General features: G+C 46.7%; 1 protein-coding gene across 2 annotated transcripts in view; it reads left to right on the forward strand.

Annotated features, from left to right (window-relative positions):
- IQCH (IQ motif containing H) overlaps positions 1 to 19,963 on the forward strand; it is a 70,086-nt gene that overhangs the window by 14,064 nt on the left and 36,059 nt on the right. For both annotated transcript variants that reach the window (XM_032948456.2, XM_032948463.2), the window contains exons 7-10: positions 12,454 to 12,620; positions 13,474 to 13,746; positions 16,883 to 16,995; positions 19,221 to 19,434. In XM_032948456.2, coding sequence (XP_032804347.2) covers positions 12,454 to 12,620; positions 13,474 to 13,746; positions 16,883 to 16,995; positions 19,221 to 19,434 — 767 coding nt within the window. The remainder of the gene's footprint in view (positions 1 to 12,453; positions 12,621 to 13,473; positions 13,747 to 16,882; positions 16,996 to 19,220; positions 19,435 to 19,963) is intronic.

A 19,963-nucleotide genomic window follows, 5' to 3' on the forward strand; every position in this document is an offset into this window, starting at 1 on the left:
CCCGAGCTGCCAAAATCGGCCTTACGTGGGTTAAGGTTGAATTCCTTCAGTGAAAAACATCCGATTAAGTTAAATTGATTTGTTTCAGCTTTTTTCTTTCTTGGAAGCATCAATTTTTTTCAGGGTTTTTCAGTGAAATAAGGGAATATTAAATGAATCCTAGACAATAATCCAAGTCCCGGGCGAAGCCGGGTAGTAAAGCTAGTGAAGAATAATAATCACGGGGCATGGAGTATTGACGCAGTTTTTAACACATTCTCCCACCTTCACTGACCAGTGCTAGGTGAAGTATGGTCAAAGAACCCCCATGATCAACATGATGTGGGGAGGTCTTTATCCCGTGGTGGATTAACGGTGCAATGATCACCAAATCCTCAATTCCTCTAATCTCAATGAATTACAGTAATTTGTAATCCCTTACACTGGAAGCATTAAGCCTGTATTATATATTTTTTACATAGTAAGTCTGAACATTTATTCAGTCCATTTATTATTAGTCCAGTCCATCAGGATTTCATGCTGATCACATTTAGCAAGCTCTTTGGAACGCCACTGTTTTAAGTCTGTTGCAATATTGGCTCAGGCTCAAGCATGGATCTCGAACATTCTACTTCTAATCTACATTTATAGAGCGCGTTCCCTGAAGGCCTTCCCTGAAGGCGCTCCACATAGCTTACAAAACTGTGGCAGAATAGAAATGATTTGAATGGTTGTGTACAAAGGTTGAGAAATGAGTGACAGCGATAGAGGGGTACTTAGGGATCACGAAAGGGTAGAGGAGGGACGGGAAGGAGTGGAGGGGGTGGCGAGGGCAGGACAGAGGAAGATAATGGGCGATAGAGAAAAGGTGGAGCTTTAAGATAGGAGCAGAAGGAGGTTAAGGAGCTGGACTGCTTAATGTACAAGGGGACGTTAATTCCATCTGCCGGTGACTGGTTCCAGGTCTCGGGGCTGGAGGCCCCCGGTGAATCGGCGGTCGCCGTATGGATTGGGTTCCGTTGAGAGATATCACTAAATGTAGTACAGCTAATGACAAGTGAACACTGGAAAGGTGTTACCAAATGATGACTAGCAATTTCACTCGCAATAATAACAACAGATTGCTTTATGTGATGCCAGATGCCTCGTCGTATTTTAAGGCTGGCAACTTCTTACTGTGCACCCAAAACAAATCCAGCGACTTTAATGCGCACGTGAAACGGCCTTGTGGTTTATTTATTACACAACAACGCTCGCAGCGGACGTTCTTGATGGCTTTTGAAGTTGTTCAAAAATATGTTTCGCCATGCACGTCTCTCCCCTGCGTAAGCAAAATTTAAACGCTGACGCAGGGCAGTGGCTGAGGGTGTTACCTCACCAGCACCTGGAAGTCATTCAAAACTTTAAAAAGGGCGTTCGGTTCAAAAGAGGTGAAGTGCGTTCCACGCGACGCGCTGGAGTGTTTGCGGGATATTGCGTTTTACCATCTTGCTCATTCGGCTTGCGGATTTTGTGGCCCAGTCACCTTTGTGCCGCTCTTTTAATTTTATGGGACGGTATATTAAAGGGAACTGGAAAGATATTAGAATTAATAGGTGCGGTTATGAATGTAATTTATATGTGCTCACGGTGTCCGCGTAGGACAATATGCGGGAGTGGCTCATCATGTGTTTTAGATGTGATTCTCAATGTAATGGCATGTTATTTGGCACAGATTGCTCTCAATATGTCAGTAACAGCCCCCAATGAATTGTAATGCTATTGGCCGGATTACATACTTTTGTCTAATGTCACACTCGGAATGCTTCAGAGACTCTGCCGCTAATGTTCGTCATGTGATCGCGTTACAAATCACTGCGGAAATAGGATGGAATGTTTTAGAGATTGGGATCATTGGCCAATTCATTATTGCCCCGGACTAAAGTGGACTAAAAGACCCCTCTGTGCATAAAAGAAAAAAAAATAAGATCGGACGCCTCCTCCCGTATCAATCCCATTCGTCCTCTCCGCGCGGCGCCAAACGCCCGGCGCGTTATGAAATATAATTGAAAGCAGCGGCTTGAGTTGTGGAGATGGGTTTTGGTTATTACGGGGGCACTTGCAAAGAAATACCGCCGGACGTTTAAGGAGATGCCTCGCATAAAACGGGCCCGTTAAAGGAAATCGGGCCCAAAATGCGCGCCGCTGAGTAATAGCAGTCACGGCTCGGTTCCCTTCAAACGGCCGTCGAATGGCGACATCGCGTCGGATTGAGTTTGAGATTAAAATAAGATAACGCTAATCGTGTTGGGCCCGTGGAGGCCTCATTAAGCCGACGTGTGTAATGCATTTCGTTGTAGCGCCGCCCGTATGTTGCGCGGCGGTAAATGGGGGAACGCGGTAGCGCGAGATTGCTTTTTCTCCCAGTGGGGTTTTGTCGATGATCTCCTTAATGTCCCTGCGTATGTTGCCGGCGTCTGCTCAAGCTGGCAGTATGTCCCTTTTTTTTTGTTGCGCGCCCCCCCCACCACCCCCCACTTTTTTACCCTCTCCAATCCTTTTATATTTTTCTCTCTGCACCCACCCCACCCCCCTCCACCCCACCCCACCACTCTCCTTCTTCGCGGGTTAATCGTAAGGCGGGATTATACGTTACACCATGGGACCTTACCCGCAAGGTGGCTATGAACCTTACGAAAGATGAACTATGGGTTGTAAGTAGCGGCGTGCCCGGAGTTTTGACAAGGCCTTTTTTTTTGTTGTAAACGTGACTCGCATTCTCTCTCTCTCTCTGTGTGACTACTCCGTTGCTGTCCTGCTGTTTCCACGGAAAAGTTTCGTTCGGCATGTCGCCAGGTTCGTAGTGGGGGGTCGGGGGGTGTGGGGTTGTGTGGTGGGGAGTCCCCCCCCCCCCCCCCCCCAGTAAAGGTGCCATGTGAAAATTTGCCCACAATTCCCAGGGAGCGTGCAATTGTAATAACCATCGCGAGGGAATAAAAATAATTAGGTGTGCGAAGAAAAAGTGGACTTGCAATAAAAGATGTTGCACAAAGCTGTGTCCATTGGAATGATAATGTGGCGTATTTGATAGCGACATTTTCAGAAAGCCGGGAATAAACATTCATTCAGAATGTCATCACTAAAGTACACGCGCTGTACTATGCGCCCGTTTATACAACAACGCACACTGCTCGTTTAGACGACGACGCACAATGCAAAAAAAAACTAAAATCACGTGAGCGATTTATTCCGCTTGTCCGGAATCTTTGATTTCAGGGTTTACCGCGGGTATTTGCCTCTTTTACGTTTATCGCGCGTGTTTATGTTTAAAACGTCATGTCAGGTAATTTACCAGCTGTTTCCCGACCATCATTACATAAAACACCGCTGTGTAAAACTTTATTGTGTAATGATTGCGTAATGAAAAAAAATCGCGCGTGAGAAATAACGTCGTTTCTCACTCGCGGTGCTCCAAAAATAAAATAAAAAAAACTTTTGCAATCGCAGTACATCACGCACGGTGGGCGCCGCGTGGCAGAGCCTCGGACGGGTCGAACCCGCCGCTGTCACCCACCGCCGCGTGCTCGTGGTCGCGACCGCGCTCGGGGAAGGAAGGCAAACAGCTTGGGGAGTCGTTGGGGGGCGAGGGGGGGCGGGTATACTCGGTGCTACGGCAGTGAGCGCGCCAGATGTTCGGCTGCAGAGGACACTTGCTCGTGGGTCGTTACGGGTGCCGGTGAACCCCGCGGGCTCGGGGCTCCGTCATCGTCGCCGTCCCCACCACCCACCCACCCAACCCACCCCACCACATCGCTCCCTCCATCCACTTCTTCCCGCTCCCAACCCCGTCTTCCGCCACTGCAGCCCGCGCTCCGTGTTTGCTGAATCTTTTGCCCTCGCACCTTCCCGTCACGATTGATTCCTCCCCAAATGCTGCGTTTACTCCAGGGAGAGCGCGCGCGTGTCCAGAACAAACGCCCTGCACGGCTGCGTCGACGAACGCTGGGGAAGTGGAGCTCAATGAAACAAGACACCCAAGAATCAGGTCATAACCAGAGGGGTGGCGTGCTTGGCATGGGCCCTGGTGTGAGGAATGAAAATTGAGTCGCCTCTGTCTCAACTTCCTCCCACCTTCGTCGCCTGGCACCGAGGCCCCTGCGTTACGTGGGCCCTCGTGCAGTTACACCGCCTGCACACTGGCAAGCTACGCCGCTGTGCTGCTGAACAATATGCCGTGTTCAAGCGTTTACCTTCTCCTGTACACGTGAGCAATCTCCACTCTGCTATTATTCGTCTTGTTCCATTTTAACGTTTCGCGGTTTGATTCCTCTCGTGCTATCGGCGTCGTGCTCGCGAAGCGAAGTATCCTTTTGGGGCCGTCCATAAATGACGTCACACACCTGGGGGGGGGGGGTGGTCAGATATTTGTGACGATGTGTGACGAGGGGGGGAGGGGGGGGGTTTGAGAAATGTGACGTCACATCAAAATGCGCAACTTTAAATAAATATAGACAACACGTTCTACTTAATTAAATAGACTTTTTAATAAATGTTTTCTCCTACAACATCAGAGTGCAGCGCCACATTAAATACGCACTACAATGACAATACAGTAGTTTAAAGCGATTGCATGTTTTATATTTTTTTTTGGGGGGGGGACTGAGCTTTGTGACGTCATATTTGAGGGGGGGGTCTGACTTTTTGTGACGCCGTGTGACGAAGCGGGGGGGTCAAAAATAGTCCAAAATCGCGTGACGTCATTTATGGACGGCCCCTTCACAGAGCAGTGCACCGTCTTGTGTCCGGCAACGTCTTGTGTTGGGCCACGTCTTGTGTTGGGCCACGTCTTGTGTCCGGCAACGTCTTGTGTCCGGCAACGTCTTGTGTCCGGCAACGTCTTGTGTTGGGCAACGTCTTGTGTTGGGCAACGTCTTGTGTCCGGTCACGTCTTGTGTCCGGCAACGTCTTGTGTCCGGCAACGTCTTGTGTCCGGCAACGTCTTGTGTCCGGCCACGTCTTGTGTCCGGCAACGTCTTGTGTTGGGCAACGTCTTGTGTCCGGTCACGTCTTGTGTCCGGCAACGTCTTGTGTCCGGCAACGTCTTGTGTCCGGTCACGTCTTGTGTCCGGCAACGTCTTGTGTCCGGTCACGTCTTGTGTCCGGTCACGTCTTGTGTCCGGCAACGTCTTGTGTCCGGCAACGTCTTGTGTCCGGCCACGTCTTGTGTCCGGCCACGTTTTGTGTCCGGTCACGTCTTGTGTCCGGCCACGTCTTGTGTCCGGTCACGTCTTGTGTCCGGCAACGTCTTGTGTCCGGCAACGTCTTGTGTCCGGCCACGTCTTGTGTCCGGCAACGTCTTGTGTCCGGTCACGTCTTGTGTCCGGCAACGTCTTGTGTCCGGCAACGTCTTGTGTCCGGCAACGTCTTGTGTTCGGCAACGTCTTGTGTCCGGCAACGTCTTGTGTTCGGCAACGTCTTGTGTCCGGCAACGTCTTGTGTTCGGCAACGTCTTGTGTCCGGCAACGTCTTGTGTTCGGCAACGTCTTGTGTCCGGCAACGTCTTGTGTTCGGCAACGTCTTGTGTTCGGCAACGTCTTGTGTCCGGCAACGTCTTGTGTCCGGCAACGTCTTGTGTCCGGCAACGTCTTGTGTCCGGCAACGGCCCGCACACGGAGGCATCGTCGAACTATTTCTGGCATCTCCGGGTGAACCACTTTTGAAATCCTCGCACGAAAACCTAGACAAACATAACATAATTTTGGGCCGCGCACGTGACCACCGGTGGAGCCTCAGGTACGGCAATTGGGCGAACCTTTGTTCGAGGCCGTACGGACACAGCCCCCCCCCACCTCAAATCACTGCACCTGAATGAGTTAAATGATGACGTCACCCTGCTGCTATATTTAAGACCGGGAGCAAGTGGAGGGCTTTACCATTCTGGCGAATTGCCCGATGATGCTGGATGTAATTACCAGCGAAACGTCGTACTCAAACTGTAAATGTTTGTGGATTCACTCTTCAACACACCGGTGGGCTAAAGTAGTGAACTATTTGTCTTTTGTCAACGTGACACTTTATTTTGCTGATTGGCCGTGTCGGGTGGTGGAGGGTTACGACACATTTATAAATAACGCGATCTAACCCAAAAACCTTTATTATGGACAGCCCATTAGGTTAGAATTGGGTCAAAGCAGTTCATGTTGGGTCAGGGGGATCTCGATGCCCTCGAGACAAACAAAAGCTTGGCCATACAATTGACCAAGTTATTTATTTATATATTCTGGATAGCCTCAATTGAGTCTCAAGACTACTTCAAGCAGCTCTTGCATGAGGACATTTGGCCAATTGTGGGAAAAAAAAAACTGTTGCCGACTGGCAATTATTGTTGGGGTTTTTTTTTTTAACCCGTGTCTTGTTGACATAGAAAAATCTCAAGATGCTTGTTCAGTTAGAATTGTACGTGGCCATGCTGTTATTTAGTCGGACTTAACTTGCGCCCGACCAGCTTGCTCTGTATCTTACCATGAGTTTTCACAATTCAATTCCATTCAAAGTGTCCCGTCTTGTGGTTAATTGTTTCTTAGATTTTGTTCAGTTTTGTTCCCTCCATTAGTGCTCATGTAAACATTGGTATAGAATGAGCATGAATCTAAGTAAAATATACATTTCTTGTCAGCATGAACCAATGCTGTATAAATCACTGTTTTTTTTATTGTATCGCATTGAATGTAATTGAATAGCACATTACTCTTGAGTATGGATCCCTGCAGTCACGAAAGCTTCAAATCAAGATTGCTTTACTGTGACTAAGTGAATCGTATGGAACGGTGAATACCTTAATGAGTAATGGACTAGTCCTGGGTAAACTGCCAAATCGCTGCGCGTGGCGCTAACGTTTTTTATAAATAAATAAATGCGCCGTTTAAAAATAAATTTATGCAAACCAACACACCTGAAGATGACCGTTTGAGTTATGGTCGAAACGTCGTGAGAATTTTTTATTGTTTTATATATATTTTATTATTTTGTTGTTTCTCTTCAACGTGACTTTACCGAAAAAACTAAGAATATGAGTACGGGGTACTATATTCTTTTGATTATAGAGCACTCTGAAAAGTAAGACATGCCAAGATTGTAGCTGGTGTCAACAAGGTTACGTACAGACTACTGTATAATAAGACACATCCTGAACTATTAAACTATTCCTTTAAAATGTGAGGGGAAGGGGTGGGGGGAGAATTTTCCTCATAATACGGTAACATTGAACGAGAAATACTGTACGACGAAGTGAACGCGCATAGGCCAGCGTGTCAGAGTAGAGTTAAACACGTTCACTTTTCTGCTAAAAAAATATTTTCTCTGCGCACATCGCACGTGCTCTCATGACAACGAGCCAGTCAGCGTGAAGACATGTCCGTGAATGACGCACGCTAAACTTTAGTGTGTGAAAGAATGAACAGTGCAGCACAGTGACGTGGCATATACTGCCACCGCTGCTTGCAAGAGCTCGGATTCCACGTGCGAATGGTGTTTGATAATAGGGAATCTGTCCGGTGTGACCACAGTTAATTACACGCTATCTCCGTATTAAAATATACAGTGTACTTTTAACTTGCGTAGATTAGAATAAAAATGGGATTGAAGAGAATTTATAATGGGTTTCAACTTGTAACTGTAGACTACTATAGCTATTACAATTTTTTCCCTGTGTAATGAGTCCGGCACTGCCAAAATATCTAGTTTTTAAGCAAAGTAGAGAAAATGTCCAGGCGATGGGAATTTCAAATCAGCTTTTAAAATGTGTGTACTTTGAGAAAATTCGAAAGAAAGCATGGTGAGATTTAAACACACTTATAACCAGTTGGCCAAAGTGATTCTTCGACGTGCATTGTGGCTTTAAGCAGTTTTAAAATAGCATATAATTTACAATTATATATTTTCTATCAGCATGAAAAAATACTTTTTTTAAACTTAGTCATTTGTATATCATATTGTTCAGTATTTGTCCCGATTTGATTCTTGGGATATATTAACTTTTTTTGACAGAGGTATGCATACAATTCCTCCTCTGATTTTAACAATCTATAATGGGCTATGGATATTGCCAATTATCAATCTCCTCTTTGCTGCTTCCCTGCTCCTATTGCTTGATGATGATACCATATGGTGATCACATAGCAATGGTCATTTTATTATAGAAGTGGTTAGAATGTACAATATATGACCCAGAATTAATAACATAGTAATTATCACAATTAAACTGCAACAATAATTGCAAGGCAATAATTACCACACTTTGCGATGATACCACGATTGCGATGTTATGACGGTAACCACTCCTGAATTTCATGCACGCATTTTTACCGTGCCTGTACATTGTCTCTCCAAGCACCCTCCTCTACATTAGCATCATCACCGTCGTCACCGTCGTCACCATCATCATCATCACCATCACCATTACGATGTTGTTATGGCGATGCTCATGCTGCTATTGCCACTGCTGATGATGAAATCGACGAGTGCGGTGTGTGATTGGGGAATGTACGGCGTGCGCCCTGAGACTGCATAGTGACGCGGCCGCGCACACACGCGCGCGGACGCGTTGGCGGAGCGCGTGAGCGCTACGCGAGGCCGTGTGCGTGCGGCGAGCGCGTAATGTAGCGGCACGGGCCGCTCAGGGCCCCCCGCCGCGCACTGCTGCTGCCGCGGAGCCCGCGCAGCTGTGCCGGGCCCCACCCCAGTACACGTGGCACCACCCCAAGTCCACGTGCGGCCATGATTACCATCGCCGCTATCGTTGTAGTCATCGTCATCAGCGTCGTCCGACCGTGCTCAATTCGGTGCTGGATGAAGGCCTCAGCTAGGTCATCGCCGTCTCGCGTGGTCCTTCAGATGTAACGATCCACCCAGACGCCCGCACGCGAGCAGATTTCATCGCTCCGTCTCCGCGTGCGGCGGTCGTGTCCCTCGGACGCGTTCCCGCTCTCTGGCTGCAACTCGCGCCACCGCATCGCGTTGGCGAGATGTTATATGCCTCGCCTGGTATGCAGGAAGTCGTGGGTTCGGTCGCGACCCCGACGCTTGTATATTTGTTTGGTCGCATGGATTTTTCTCCGGGTCCTCCAGTTTTCCCCTCCACATTTAGAAACATGCGTTTAGATTATTTGGCTGCTTTAAATTGGCACGTGATAGAGCACTTCGTTAGGCTATCATTTGTGGCCAGGTAGCTTCTGAAAAGAGCTAATAGCTCAGTGTGCTTAACCTGGTAAAAATAAAAAAAATAGTTTTAGTTCAGTTTTATCTTGCAATATTTTGTCATGTTTTGTTGCACAACAACAGTGCTTAAGCGCATAAATAGCAAAGTATGCTGCCGTCTGCAGTAAAGTGTGCCGTTTAAGACTTTGTGACAAACAATGGTATAATCGCCCATCGTGCACAAATGTCATATCCCAAATAACAAAGTTTAAAATTGCCCCTGGCTAAAATAATTATAGTAATAATAAAATTAATAACTACCCATGCATAGCTGCACTCCCCCAGGTCTCTGCTGCACCGAAGATAATGAATCTCGCCGTGCCCTCACCTGCTTAAATAACGCACATCAATCATGGGCTGTGTGAGCACAGTGGGAGGGCGTCGGAATTGGGGGCTCTGCAGCCGGCATCTCGGCCTCCATCCCCGTGCCATCAGGGATGCAGTGGGGGGGGGGGGGGCGTGGGGCAGTGTGGGAGCCGTTGCCACCGGTGGTGATAGTGGCGGTGGTCGCGGTAGCTTTGGTGGCGTGATGAGTGGACAGCGCGCTATGAACCCAACAGCTTGAGTTCGATTCCCGCCCACCATGGCTGACATCAGTGGTGATTATCTGAACTCGTCCTGGTGGTGTGTAAAGAACAAGTGGGGAGACAAGGCGGTTGGACGCTAAGAGCACTTGCCCCAACAGTCTATGTAGGCTACACAGGGTATAGTCGAATGGGTGGTGGTGATGGTATTGATGGATGAGTGGGGCTGGTGGTATAGTCGAATGGGTGGTGGTGATGGTATTGATGGATGAGTGGGGCTGGTGGTATAGTCGAATGGGTGGTGGTGATGGTGTTGATGGATGAGTAGGGCTGGTGGTATAGTCGAATGGGTGGTGGTGATGGTTGAATGGATGGTGGTGGTGGCGGTGGTCCATGGCACAACGCTCGACTTACCGACCACCACCGGTGGATCGCATTCTCCTCTTGACGGCATCGCCAGGCGTGTCGGCATCCCGTGGTTTCCTCCTCCCCACCCCCTCCTTTTACAGAGGCGAGCGAGCTGCGTAACGCAGCGTACCACGGGCACGCCGCGCAGAGCTGATTTATTCACGCCGGAGCCTGGCATCTCGGCGAGCCGGCTGTTGGGATAACCTCGCTAAACAAGAAAGCAATTTGTGGCAGATTTTGACAGCTGGGGCTTGGGTCTGCATTCCGCCAGGCTGTGAATTACAGCATATAAAAAAAACACGACAAGAATTACTTGATAATTTCAGCCGCATCGCGTCAGTGAATAAATGATGAGCGGACTTGTCTGTTCTCTTAATGGCTTTTGGTTTTACAAGACGACAAGTGAAAATGCTTCATTTTCATTCTTGATTCAGAGAATGCCGTGCGAATGCAAACTAAGTCTCAGGAAATGCTCCCGATCTGACAGATCTCAAAACCTAGAAGCAGGGCAAGAGGTTAGACAGTGCTAGGATGGGCGGCTGTCATGGCATAACATGTGTTATTATCGGCTGAGCGGCTCCATTGTACTGTACTGCTACGCTCACACATCTACGTTCCGCGCCTTCGCCAACCTGCGCCGGCCAGGCGGGTGAAGTGTGGTCCAATATACGTCCCACGACCCTGGTGTGACATGGGGAAAAGCCTTCATCCATCAGTGCTGTCTAGACAAACAACCACCGCACATTTACATTTAAACTTGTTTTTATTTACATTTAAGAGTGCACTTTCTCGACGGAAGTTGTAGGAGAATAGCCGTGGAATCTCCAGCGTTCGCCCATTATTCTCGGCATATTTTTTGGTAATAACAATAATTAAGGGCTCTTAATTACAGCGACTTTACCCATGTTCAGCCAGTAAGCAATGCAAATTGGATTTGAGGCACTACAATGAGGATGTATTTTCTTTTCATCTCTTTTGGAATAATTGCGATAGAGAAATTCAGGGGGTAACAACTCCTCACAGCGGGCTCTGATTGCTAAAGAGTATTGCTTTGTTGTAATGAGTGATGTTTGCTCTGCAGTTAGTTATTTTTGGTCCGTGGTGACTCTACCGTCTAATTTATTTAAGAGCTGAGCCCCTGCCAACACCTGGTGATGGGGGTTGTAATGTCCAGCGAAACGTCGGACAAAATTGTCAAAAATAATCGCTTTATTCTCAACATTCCTCTGCTTTTGCAGAGTTGCAGCATGAAGCAGGGAGGGCTTCATCCAGCAGTGTCACCATTCTATAAAAATGTGTGACACATTAGGCGATACATTATTACTACTGATATGCTATTGACTTCTCCAAGACAGAGGTTCTCTGCAAGCCATCTGGCTACCATGAGAGATTCGTTCATGAGGATATCCGCATATACAAACACAGAGACAATTTCAACAGAGAAGATGGATTCTGGCTTAGCAATCATTGGAAGGATTTGATCAACCATTTCGGGTCTTAATTGATTGTTCATGCTAATGGCTTTCAGACCGCATTCCATTCTCTTTCTCTCCCCCCCCTCTTTTCCAAACATAGATGGACTCGTCCATCTGAACAAACTGTCAAATCGCTCTCCGTGGTGCTAACGTTAAAAATAACTGCCACTTCTTTCAAATTTTCTTGCTGTGGTTTTCACACCTGATGATGACTGCTTGTGTTGCAGTCGAAACGTCGTGGGAATTTTATTGTTTTATATATTTTTATTATTTAATTGTTTCCCTTCTACGTGGTGACTTTACCGAAAGAACCAAGAATATGATATGCTATCGTTACATTTATGAGAGAACGTGGCCCCAGAAGGGCGCCCATCGCAGAAATGGAGCGATGAAATCGGCTCGTGTGCAGGAGCTAGGTGGGTTGTTACATCGTAGGACCACAAGAAGATGGCGATGACTTGGAGAGGCCTTTACCCAGCAGTGGATTAATCATGGCTATGTATATATGTATGTTGAACTTCTTTCGCTCTGTACGTAGCCAACCGTGCTGATCAGAGGTGCGGCTAATAATGACGATGCTGAACAATGTTACATTTAGGCTAATGAAGGGATTAATGCTGTGAAAACGAGAATGTAAGCGAGAGGCAACGCTGCAAGCGAGGTGGTGAAAGTGAGACAAAAGAACTCGAGCCGTGAGTCGAATCACGTCTCCGAACCGCGACAAATTCATTGCGTTTGTTGCGGGAACAAAGTGGTGGGGGGCGTTTGAAGGGGGGGGAGGGCGCAAATAAGTCACACACGTCCGACAATAATCGTGCCGCTCCACGCTTCAGGCGGCGAACACCTGGGAGGGCCGCGTTTGGAAGCGTCGTGGACGCAGCCGCCCCAGGGCAGCTCCTCGGCTCCCCTGCCGACGTCGCGCCGAGGCCAGCGATTGGCTCGCGCGAGGACTCAAGAGCCGTCCCGGGAACCAGCGCCAGCAGAGCCATCGCAGCTGCAGGTGAGGCCCATCTGGAAGAAAACAAACAAACCGTGGCTTAAATCCGAGACGACGTTGACGAGGGCGATTCAGGTGTGCCGGAATCCGGGATTCAATTTCAGCCCCCCCCCCCCCCCCCCCCGCTGATTTTTGTTGGTGAGAAAATTTAACAAATGTACACAAATTCGATTTTTTTCCATTATAAATTAGGCATCCATCGTTGTGCTTTGAATCGACATCAACGGTTACAAAATTTAAATGACATGTTAGTTTTGCTAATTGTGGTGTTATATTGGCAAATGTTTCTGTTTGATAGTCGCTGATGTATTTTGAGTTATCTTTCGTTTTGAATATTTTTTTAATTATGGCAAAAAATGAATTATCATTTGGAGCAATTGCCCGAAATATGCAGCTCTGCTGTGTAACTGAACTTAAGAGAAGAATTTTCCTTAAAGAAAAAAAGATGGACAAATTGGAATCGTCAATTCTGATCGAACAAATACCTCTTAGAATTCACAATTAGAATCAATCAAGGATCAATTCAGAAATAAATTGTTAAATTGATTAGTTAGATTTTTTTGCAAGTGGTGACCTCATAAAAATGTAAATTCTGCCTTTTTTTGTTTGCTTTCAAAATGAAATTTACCCGCCGTAATGAGCGATTTTTTTAAATAGGAATTTGAAAAGAACATATTTATCAGCAGTACTGTGGATACAAAAAAAGTGTCTCAGCCACCACTATTTTCACACGCGTGGTATTTTCACGTGTAACCTTGCACTACCCGGTTTGTCAGCGCCGTTAGCTTTCGTTGGTAGAGTCGGTTTAGTGTGACGTTTTTCATTTTTGCCTTTTGCCGTGGGTGTTGCTCCAAAGCCCACGACTCCGGCCTCAGAGCAGTGGCACCGGCTGGTTCTACGCGACGGCCGCGTGGATCAGACCGCCGGAGACTTTTCCGAATTCCAGAAGCTGCACCGCACGGCGTGGGGGCCCATCTCGTCGACGCTCCGCGGCATGGAGGGCCTGCTCGCCAACGCCGCTAACGCCGCTGCCGCCTCCACACCCTCTTTGTCTTCATCATTTCCGCCGCCGTTGCCTGCCTCGCGAGCCGGTCTGGTGGCGGTGCTGCGCGGGGAGCGCGTGGCCCAGGTCCGTGTTATTACTGTTGACAAAAAAACCCAGAGCTACAACTGAAAGCCATTGCTTATTTTTTTACGGCAGATTTTGACAGTGATCGTAGCACCTTGTCGTGCATTCGTGTTCGTATACGGAACAGTGTTACAGCGTACCGAGCAACAGTTACAACAATTACAATGCATGGATACAGCGCTATAGTTACCGTTATTATTTTGTTGCTGACCACTTGTACCACATTTTAAACTGATCAAACGTCGGCTTGATCCCCAACCGTTTAGGTTTTCACAAAACCTTCAAATAGCCGTCGGTGAAATCTGAGCATTCCATTAACGGGCACTAGAATGAGGACGAGATGGAAATTTTGGCGGAACTGTGGTAGAAAGGGGAAGTGATCGTTCAAGCTGTGAAGGGTTCGAGATGGGAACTAGAACATTCTCGAGTGGCGTGGGCCCACACGCCTCACAGTCAGGTTTAACTGCACTCTGTCATATCCGAGGTCTCATAACTACCGTCGAACAAATGAATTCAGGTAGGCCTACAGACCCTTTATCATGCCTACATCAAACCGTTTAACAGTGCACAGAGCTAGAACCTCCGATTAGCACAGTTGGCTATGTATAGTGTGAAAGAGTTCAGACAGATAAATATTCGTCGGTGAGAACTAGAACTGGCGAAATATTCGGAACGAGCATTGAGGTGGTTGCTTATCCCCTGTTTACAGCCCTGAGCCAGCGGTGGAAATTCCACGATCCTATTGTGGGGGCAAGTCTATCACAGAACTACTGCAGAGCTGACCACATTTATTAACCTCCGAAGAGATGATTGGCTGGGTAAAAAAACATGAACCTAAACTACCAAAGATTTGTCCATGAAGCCATCCAGATATACAAACATAGACACAACTTCAACCGAGAGGATGGTTTTAAATTGAGCAATCATTGGAAAGATGTCATCAACCAAGTCAAACTTTAGCTGCCTTATAATTCTACAGCCATTTCCATTTCTTCCAGTTGGCTGCGCTCATTTTCGACAGCCGCTCGCCATCGCCTCTCCGTCCCCCTAACCCCCTGCAGCATAACAAAAGGTGGCTTAACTTAGCCCCTCCCACGGCCCTTCCTGGCTCCTCCCCCCCCCCCCTTAACCTGTATATAATCTCGGGTATCTTAGAGATCTCTTCACTTGATACAGCAATTTTGCTGTGACGGTTTCCACCTGAAGACGGAAGCTTGTGTTGCCTCCGAAACGTCGTGATTTAATTTAGTTGTTTTCATTTATTTTATTTTACCTGCGTGACTTTACCAACAAAAGCAAAGAGTACGTTATATAAACTAAATAAAATATTTGACCAGGTAAGGCCCACTGAGCTACATAGTTATTTTTCAGAAGCGACCTGGCCACAAATTATAGCTCAACGAAATGTCGTATCACGTGAACATTTCTTGCAGCCAAATACTCGAAACGCATGTTGATTCTAAATGTGGAAGGAAAAACCGGAGAACCCAGAGAAAAATCCACGCAACTACGAGATCAAACCCACAACCTCGTGTATACCCGGCGAGGCAGTTTTATCGTTTTGATTTAAAGCTTTCGTGACTGCAGTAATTCATATTCCTAGCTCTTTCGGTAAAGTCACGTTGAAGAGAAACAATAAAATAATAAAATATATAACAATAAAAATTCTCACGACGTTTCGACCATAACACAAACGGTCGTCATCAGGTGTGTCGGTTTGCATAAATTTTTTTATTTTTAAACGGTGTATTTATTTATAAAAAACGTCAGCGCCACGCACAGCGATTTGGCAGTTTATTTAGAAGGACTAGTCCATCTATGTTCTGAAAAGAGGAGGGGGAGACGAAAAATTAATGTATGCTGTCTGAAAGCCACTGTAAGCGTGAACAATCAATTAAGACCTGTCATGACATTGACTTTTCCAAGATAGAGGTTCTTTGTAAGCCATCTGGCTACCATGAGAGATTCGTTCATGAGGCTATCCACATATACAAGCACAGAGACAATTTCAACCGAGAAGATGGATTCTGGCTTAGCAATCATTGGAAAGATTTGATAAACCATTTCAGGTCTTAATTGATTGTTCACGCTTACAGTGGCTTTCAGACAGCATACATTTATTTTTAGTCTCCCCCCTCCTCTTTTCAGAACATAGATGGACTAGTCCTTCTAAATAAACTGCCAAATCGCTGCGCGTGGCACTGACGTTTTTTATGAATAAATACACCGTTTTTAAAATAAATAAATTAATGCAAACCGACACACCTGATGACAACCGTTTTTGTTATGGTCGAAACGTCGTGAGAATTTTTATTGTTTTATATATATTTTGTTATTTTATTGTTTCCCTTCAACGTGACTTTACCGAAAGAGCTAAGAATATAGTTTTATCGTTTTTATTAGAACCGAGGCTGAATTGTTGCAAATGGCGTGGCATGTAGAATTGCACCTGGAACCAATTATTTCAGAACTGTAATAACAACACCGTCCGCCCAGCTGACGGTGGCACGCCCAGCCTAACGCCACAGAGGAAGCAAATAGTTTCCACTGTGATACAAAGTCACTCCTTTCAAGAAACGAAGGTGATTGCAAAAAATGTATATAACAAAAATAATGATTACCTATTTAGTCACAATTTTTTTATATCCATGAAAATAATCTCAAATATACTTTGTGACATTCCATAAAGGGTAAAGGCGTAGCCCTGCAATTGCCTGCTCACACCACTGCTGGCAGAAGCAGCTCTGACAGATACCCCCTCAGAGATTGCCCCCTCTGAGGGGGTATCTGTCCTACTCTTCCACACTGACCTGATGCCTCGGAAGAGGTGGGGAAGCACCCACACTTTACCCTACCAAATGTGACCTGCCAGTCAACTGAGTATGGTGTACCCATGAATACTGCTGCATGGACGGAGGCGAGGATTTAAGCCACTTGCCATCGTTTAAACTGAGGGGAGATTGAACTGACGACAACCTCTCGATTGTAATTCCATTGTGCTAACCATTAACACCAGGGAAGCATCATCGATGACATACAATGGCAGTCGACGTTTTTTTTTGGTGTGGGTGGGCAACTGCCCCTATTGACCCATCCACCCACCATCTCTCCCCCAACCTGGGTGCACTTCTGCCAGGTGGCACAGGAGCTGGAGCTGGGGCTGCAGAGGCGCAGGGTGACGGAGCGTGATCTGCTGTTCGCGGCCGAAAATCCAGACTCACTCTTGCCCCTGCTGGGGCGAAGGTTCAGGTGACAGCTCGGTGTCTCTCTCCTGGTCACGACGAACTTATTCACCGCCAGCCAAACGACTGTGATTCAGAGCATGCTCTTGCAAATTCTGGATATGTAAAAGGGGATAAAAATATATATACAGGGACTCCTCTACTTATGCACGAGTTCCGCAGGTCTGTTCGTAAGTCGATTTGTTTGTAAGTTCAACTTTACTTCCGTCGATCACAAACACGTTGTACAGTGTGTACACTAAACACGGGGAATGGCTTTAAAAGTCATATAATCTCCCGTAGATACCACTGGTTCTTCATGTTCTGCATCTATTGTGCGGCGGTTGAACTTAGGACTCTCGGTTCGAACGAGCGACTGGACATTCGGACAGTTTTGTTTGTATCTCTGAAAGTTTCTGTAAGTCGAATGCTCGTAAGTAGAGGAGTCCCTGTATAATAATTGTTTACTCATTTATTTTGTGGTGTGATTTGTTTTGTAGAGTTCGTCAATAAAGGTGTTTATTTGTTAGTTTCGAACGAACACGTCACGGATAAAAGCGCTCACATTTTGAAGTCTTTCGTGTCAGGTCAAACTGTAGTCTGTCAATGAAAACGTAAAAAAAATGTTTCTTAGAATAAAACATTTTAAAGAGTGTCGTTCATGTATAACTGCATCGCTATAGAGGACAACAGCAATAAAAAAGAGATGAAAATTAATAAACGACATTTGGTTTTATAACCAAACATTATCAACTCAAATTAAGCATTCAGTTATTGATTCATGTTCCTTGACTTCGAAGAAAGAACAAAAAACACCCAATAATGATATATTATTTATTTCTCAACCAAAATAGAAATACCTTTAGTGAAAAAAAACATCAATTCACTTAATATTCTCGATTCAAGACAAGCTCCCGAAAACGTTCTCAATTCAAGGCAAATGCTTTCGTGTTCTCGTCCGCGACACTATCATCGCTCTCTTAGCAGCTGTCTGCTTCGTGTCGTAGACCTTTGGCCTGCGGTCAGCGGCTGCAGTGAAAGAATAATAATTGAACGCCGATTAATTTATTCGTTCAAAAAAAAAACTCAGGAGTCTTTTCACAGAACGGCCCCTAAGAGCCTGACGTTCATTATAGTTTCCGAAAGCCGGCGAAGGCTCTGCAATGTCTTATCAGCCCGCGCAGGTGAATAAAATAAATACAAATGACCAAACTCATTGCTATACACATTAATTTCCTTTTTAAAAAAAAGTGTGAATACGGTATCATCGTAAACAAAGCGTTGTTTGGTTATCGATTCCCATGGGAGGCGACGCCAAAGGTCACGGCATTGTTTACTCGGAGGCTGAAGATGCTTTTAATCAGAGCTGGGAGCTTCGGAAATTAATCTGCGTTATTTGGCTTTAAAAAAAAAACTTCCATCCTTGTTTTCATTAACAAAGCACGAATCGGTTATCATCTATGCAAACAACAGAATGTGCATTAACGAAAAATTACAATTACAAGATCTAATTGCTGTAACCTTGTTGTGCTTGTTAAAATGTTTCCATACAGCACACAATAATAGGGCCTTTATTTGTCAGACACTGAGCGACAAAACTTATGAACCGCTAAAAAAAATAAAATGTTGGCTTGCCCACACCGATTCCCTCATGTAGATATGTATTTGCATTTTCTACTGAAAATGTACGCATGCTTTGGGCAACCCTTTGATTAACTTGGATGGATTTCAGTAGGGTAATATCCTAAAGTGCAACAGAGTTTTACGTGTTAAACTGACAGTTTTATACTCTGGGTTATAGTTTGAATCGCATCACGATTACAAGAGTCATCGTGTCCTGTCATTATGGACAGACAGAGCCCAATCGCATGAACCGCTTTCGGCGCTAATAACCCATGTCTTCGTTGGAAAGCGTCAATAACGAACAAAAGAAACCGGCGATACATGAGAAGTCGAATGTTTCTCAAAGCAAGTCTTGGATATTCAGGGAGGCATTCCTGGGTAAAGTAGATTTTTATCGGTATATTTAGCGATTTAAATGTTATGACGTAATGTGCCTCTGCAGTACACTTGGTATTGCTCACGATAAGGACTGCGTGTATCGAAAAAGAGACGCGTGCTTTGCCGCCTTACTTGCAGAGAATTCAGAGCGAACACAACACATTTCCACAACGTGCGTCCGTGTGTATATATACACGGATATATATATTTTATCTTCTCTCGGCATCTGCTCGCTGTCGCCATTCCCTCCAGGAGCCCGGGCGGGCACGACCGGGCGGCCACGCGCATCCAGGCGAGCTGGCGCGCATTCCTCGCTCGCCGTCACTTCGAGCGCCACCGGCGTCGGCGCTGGGCGGCCGGTGTGGTCGCCGTCGCGTGGATGCTGCGTGTGCAGCGCGGCCGCGTCCGCCGCTCGCTCGCTCAGAGGCGGCAAGCGCAGCTCGAGAACTTCCGCACGCGCGCGCAGGTGCGACACACACGTGCGGGCCCGCGGACAGGTGCGACACACATGTACGTCGCGCGGACAGGTGCGACACATACGTATACGCGCGCGGACAGGTGCGACACACACGTATGTGCCTGCGGACAGGTGCGACACACACGTATGTGCCTGCGGACAGGTGCGACACACACGTACGTGCGCGCGGGGACAGGTGCCACACACACGTACGTGCATGTGGATAGGCGTGACACGCGCATGTGGACAGGTGCGATGCACGCACGCACGCACGCGTGGACAGGTGCGACACCCACATACGGGAGGCGCCCACGATGTTACAGAAACACACTTGTGGTGCTTGGACAACTGCAAGAATTCTTCCACGGGTGTAAGAATCGCACGCCCTTTTACCCAGTAGAGACTCGCTTGAGTCTTAAGATTCGCCCTCCCCCCCCTTCCCCAGGGTTCCGCTACATTGACATGAGTGGTAAATTACATTCACAAGTGTTCTTGGGTCTTTCTGTAAAGTCACGTAGATAGGTTCAAAGAAAATAAC

Source organism: Petromyzon marinus, chromosome 1 (genome assembly GCF_048934315.1).
Source record: "Petromyzon marinus isolate PM22_M1 ecotype Great Lakes invasive population chromosome 1, UKy_Petmar_22M1.pri1.0, whole genome shotgun sequence".
Lineage (NCBI taxonomy): Eukaryota > Metazoa > Chordata > Hyperoartia > Petromyzontiformes > Petromyzontidae > Petromyzon > Petromyzon marinus.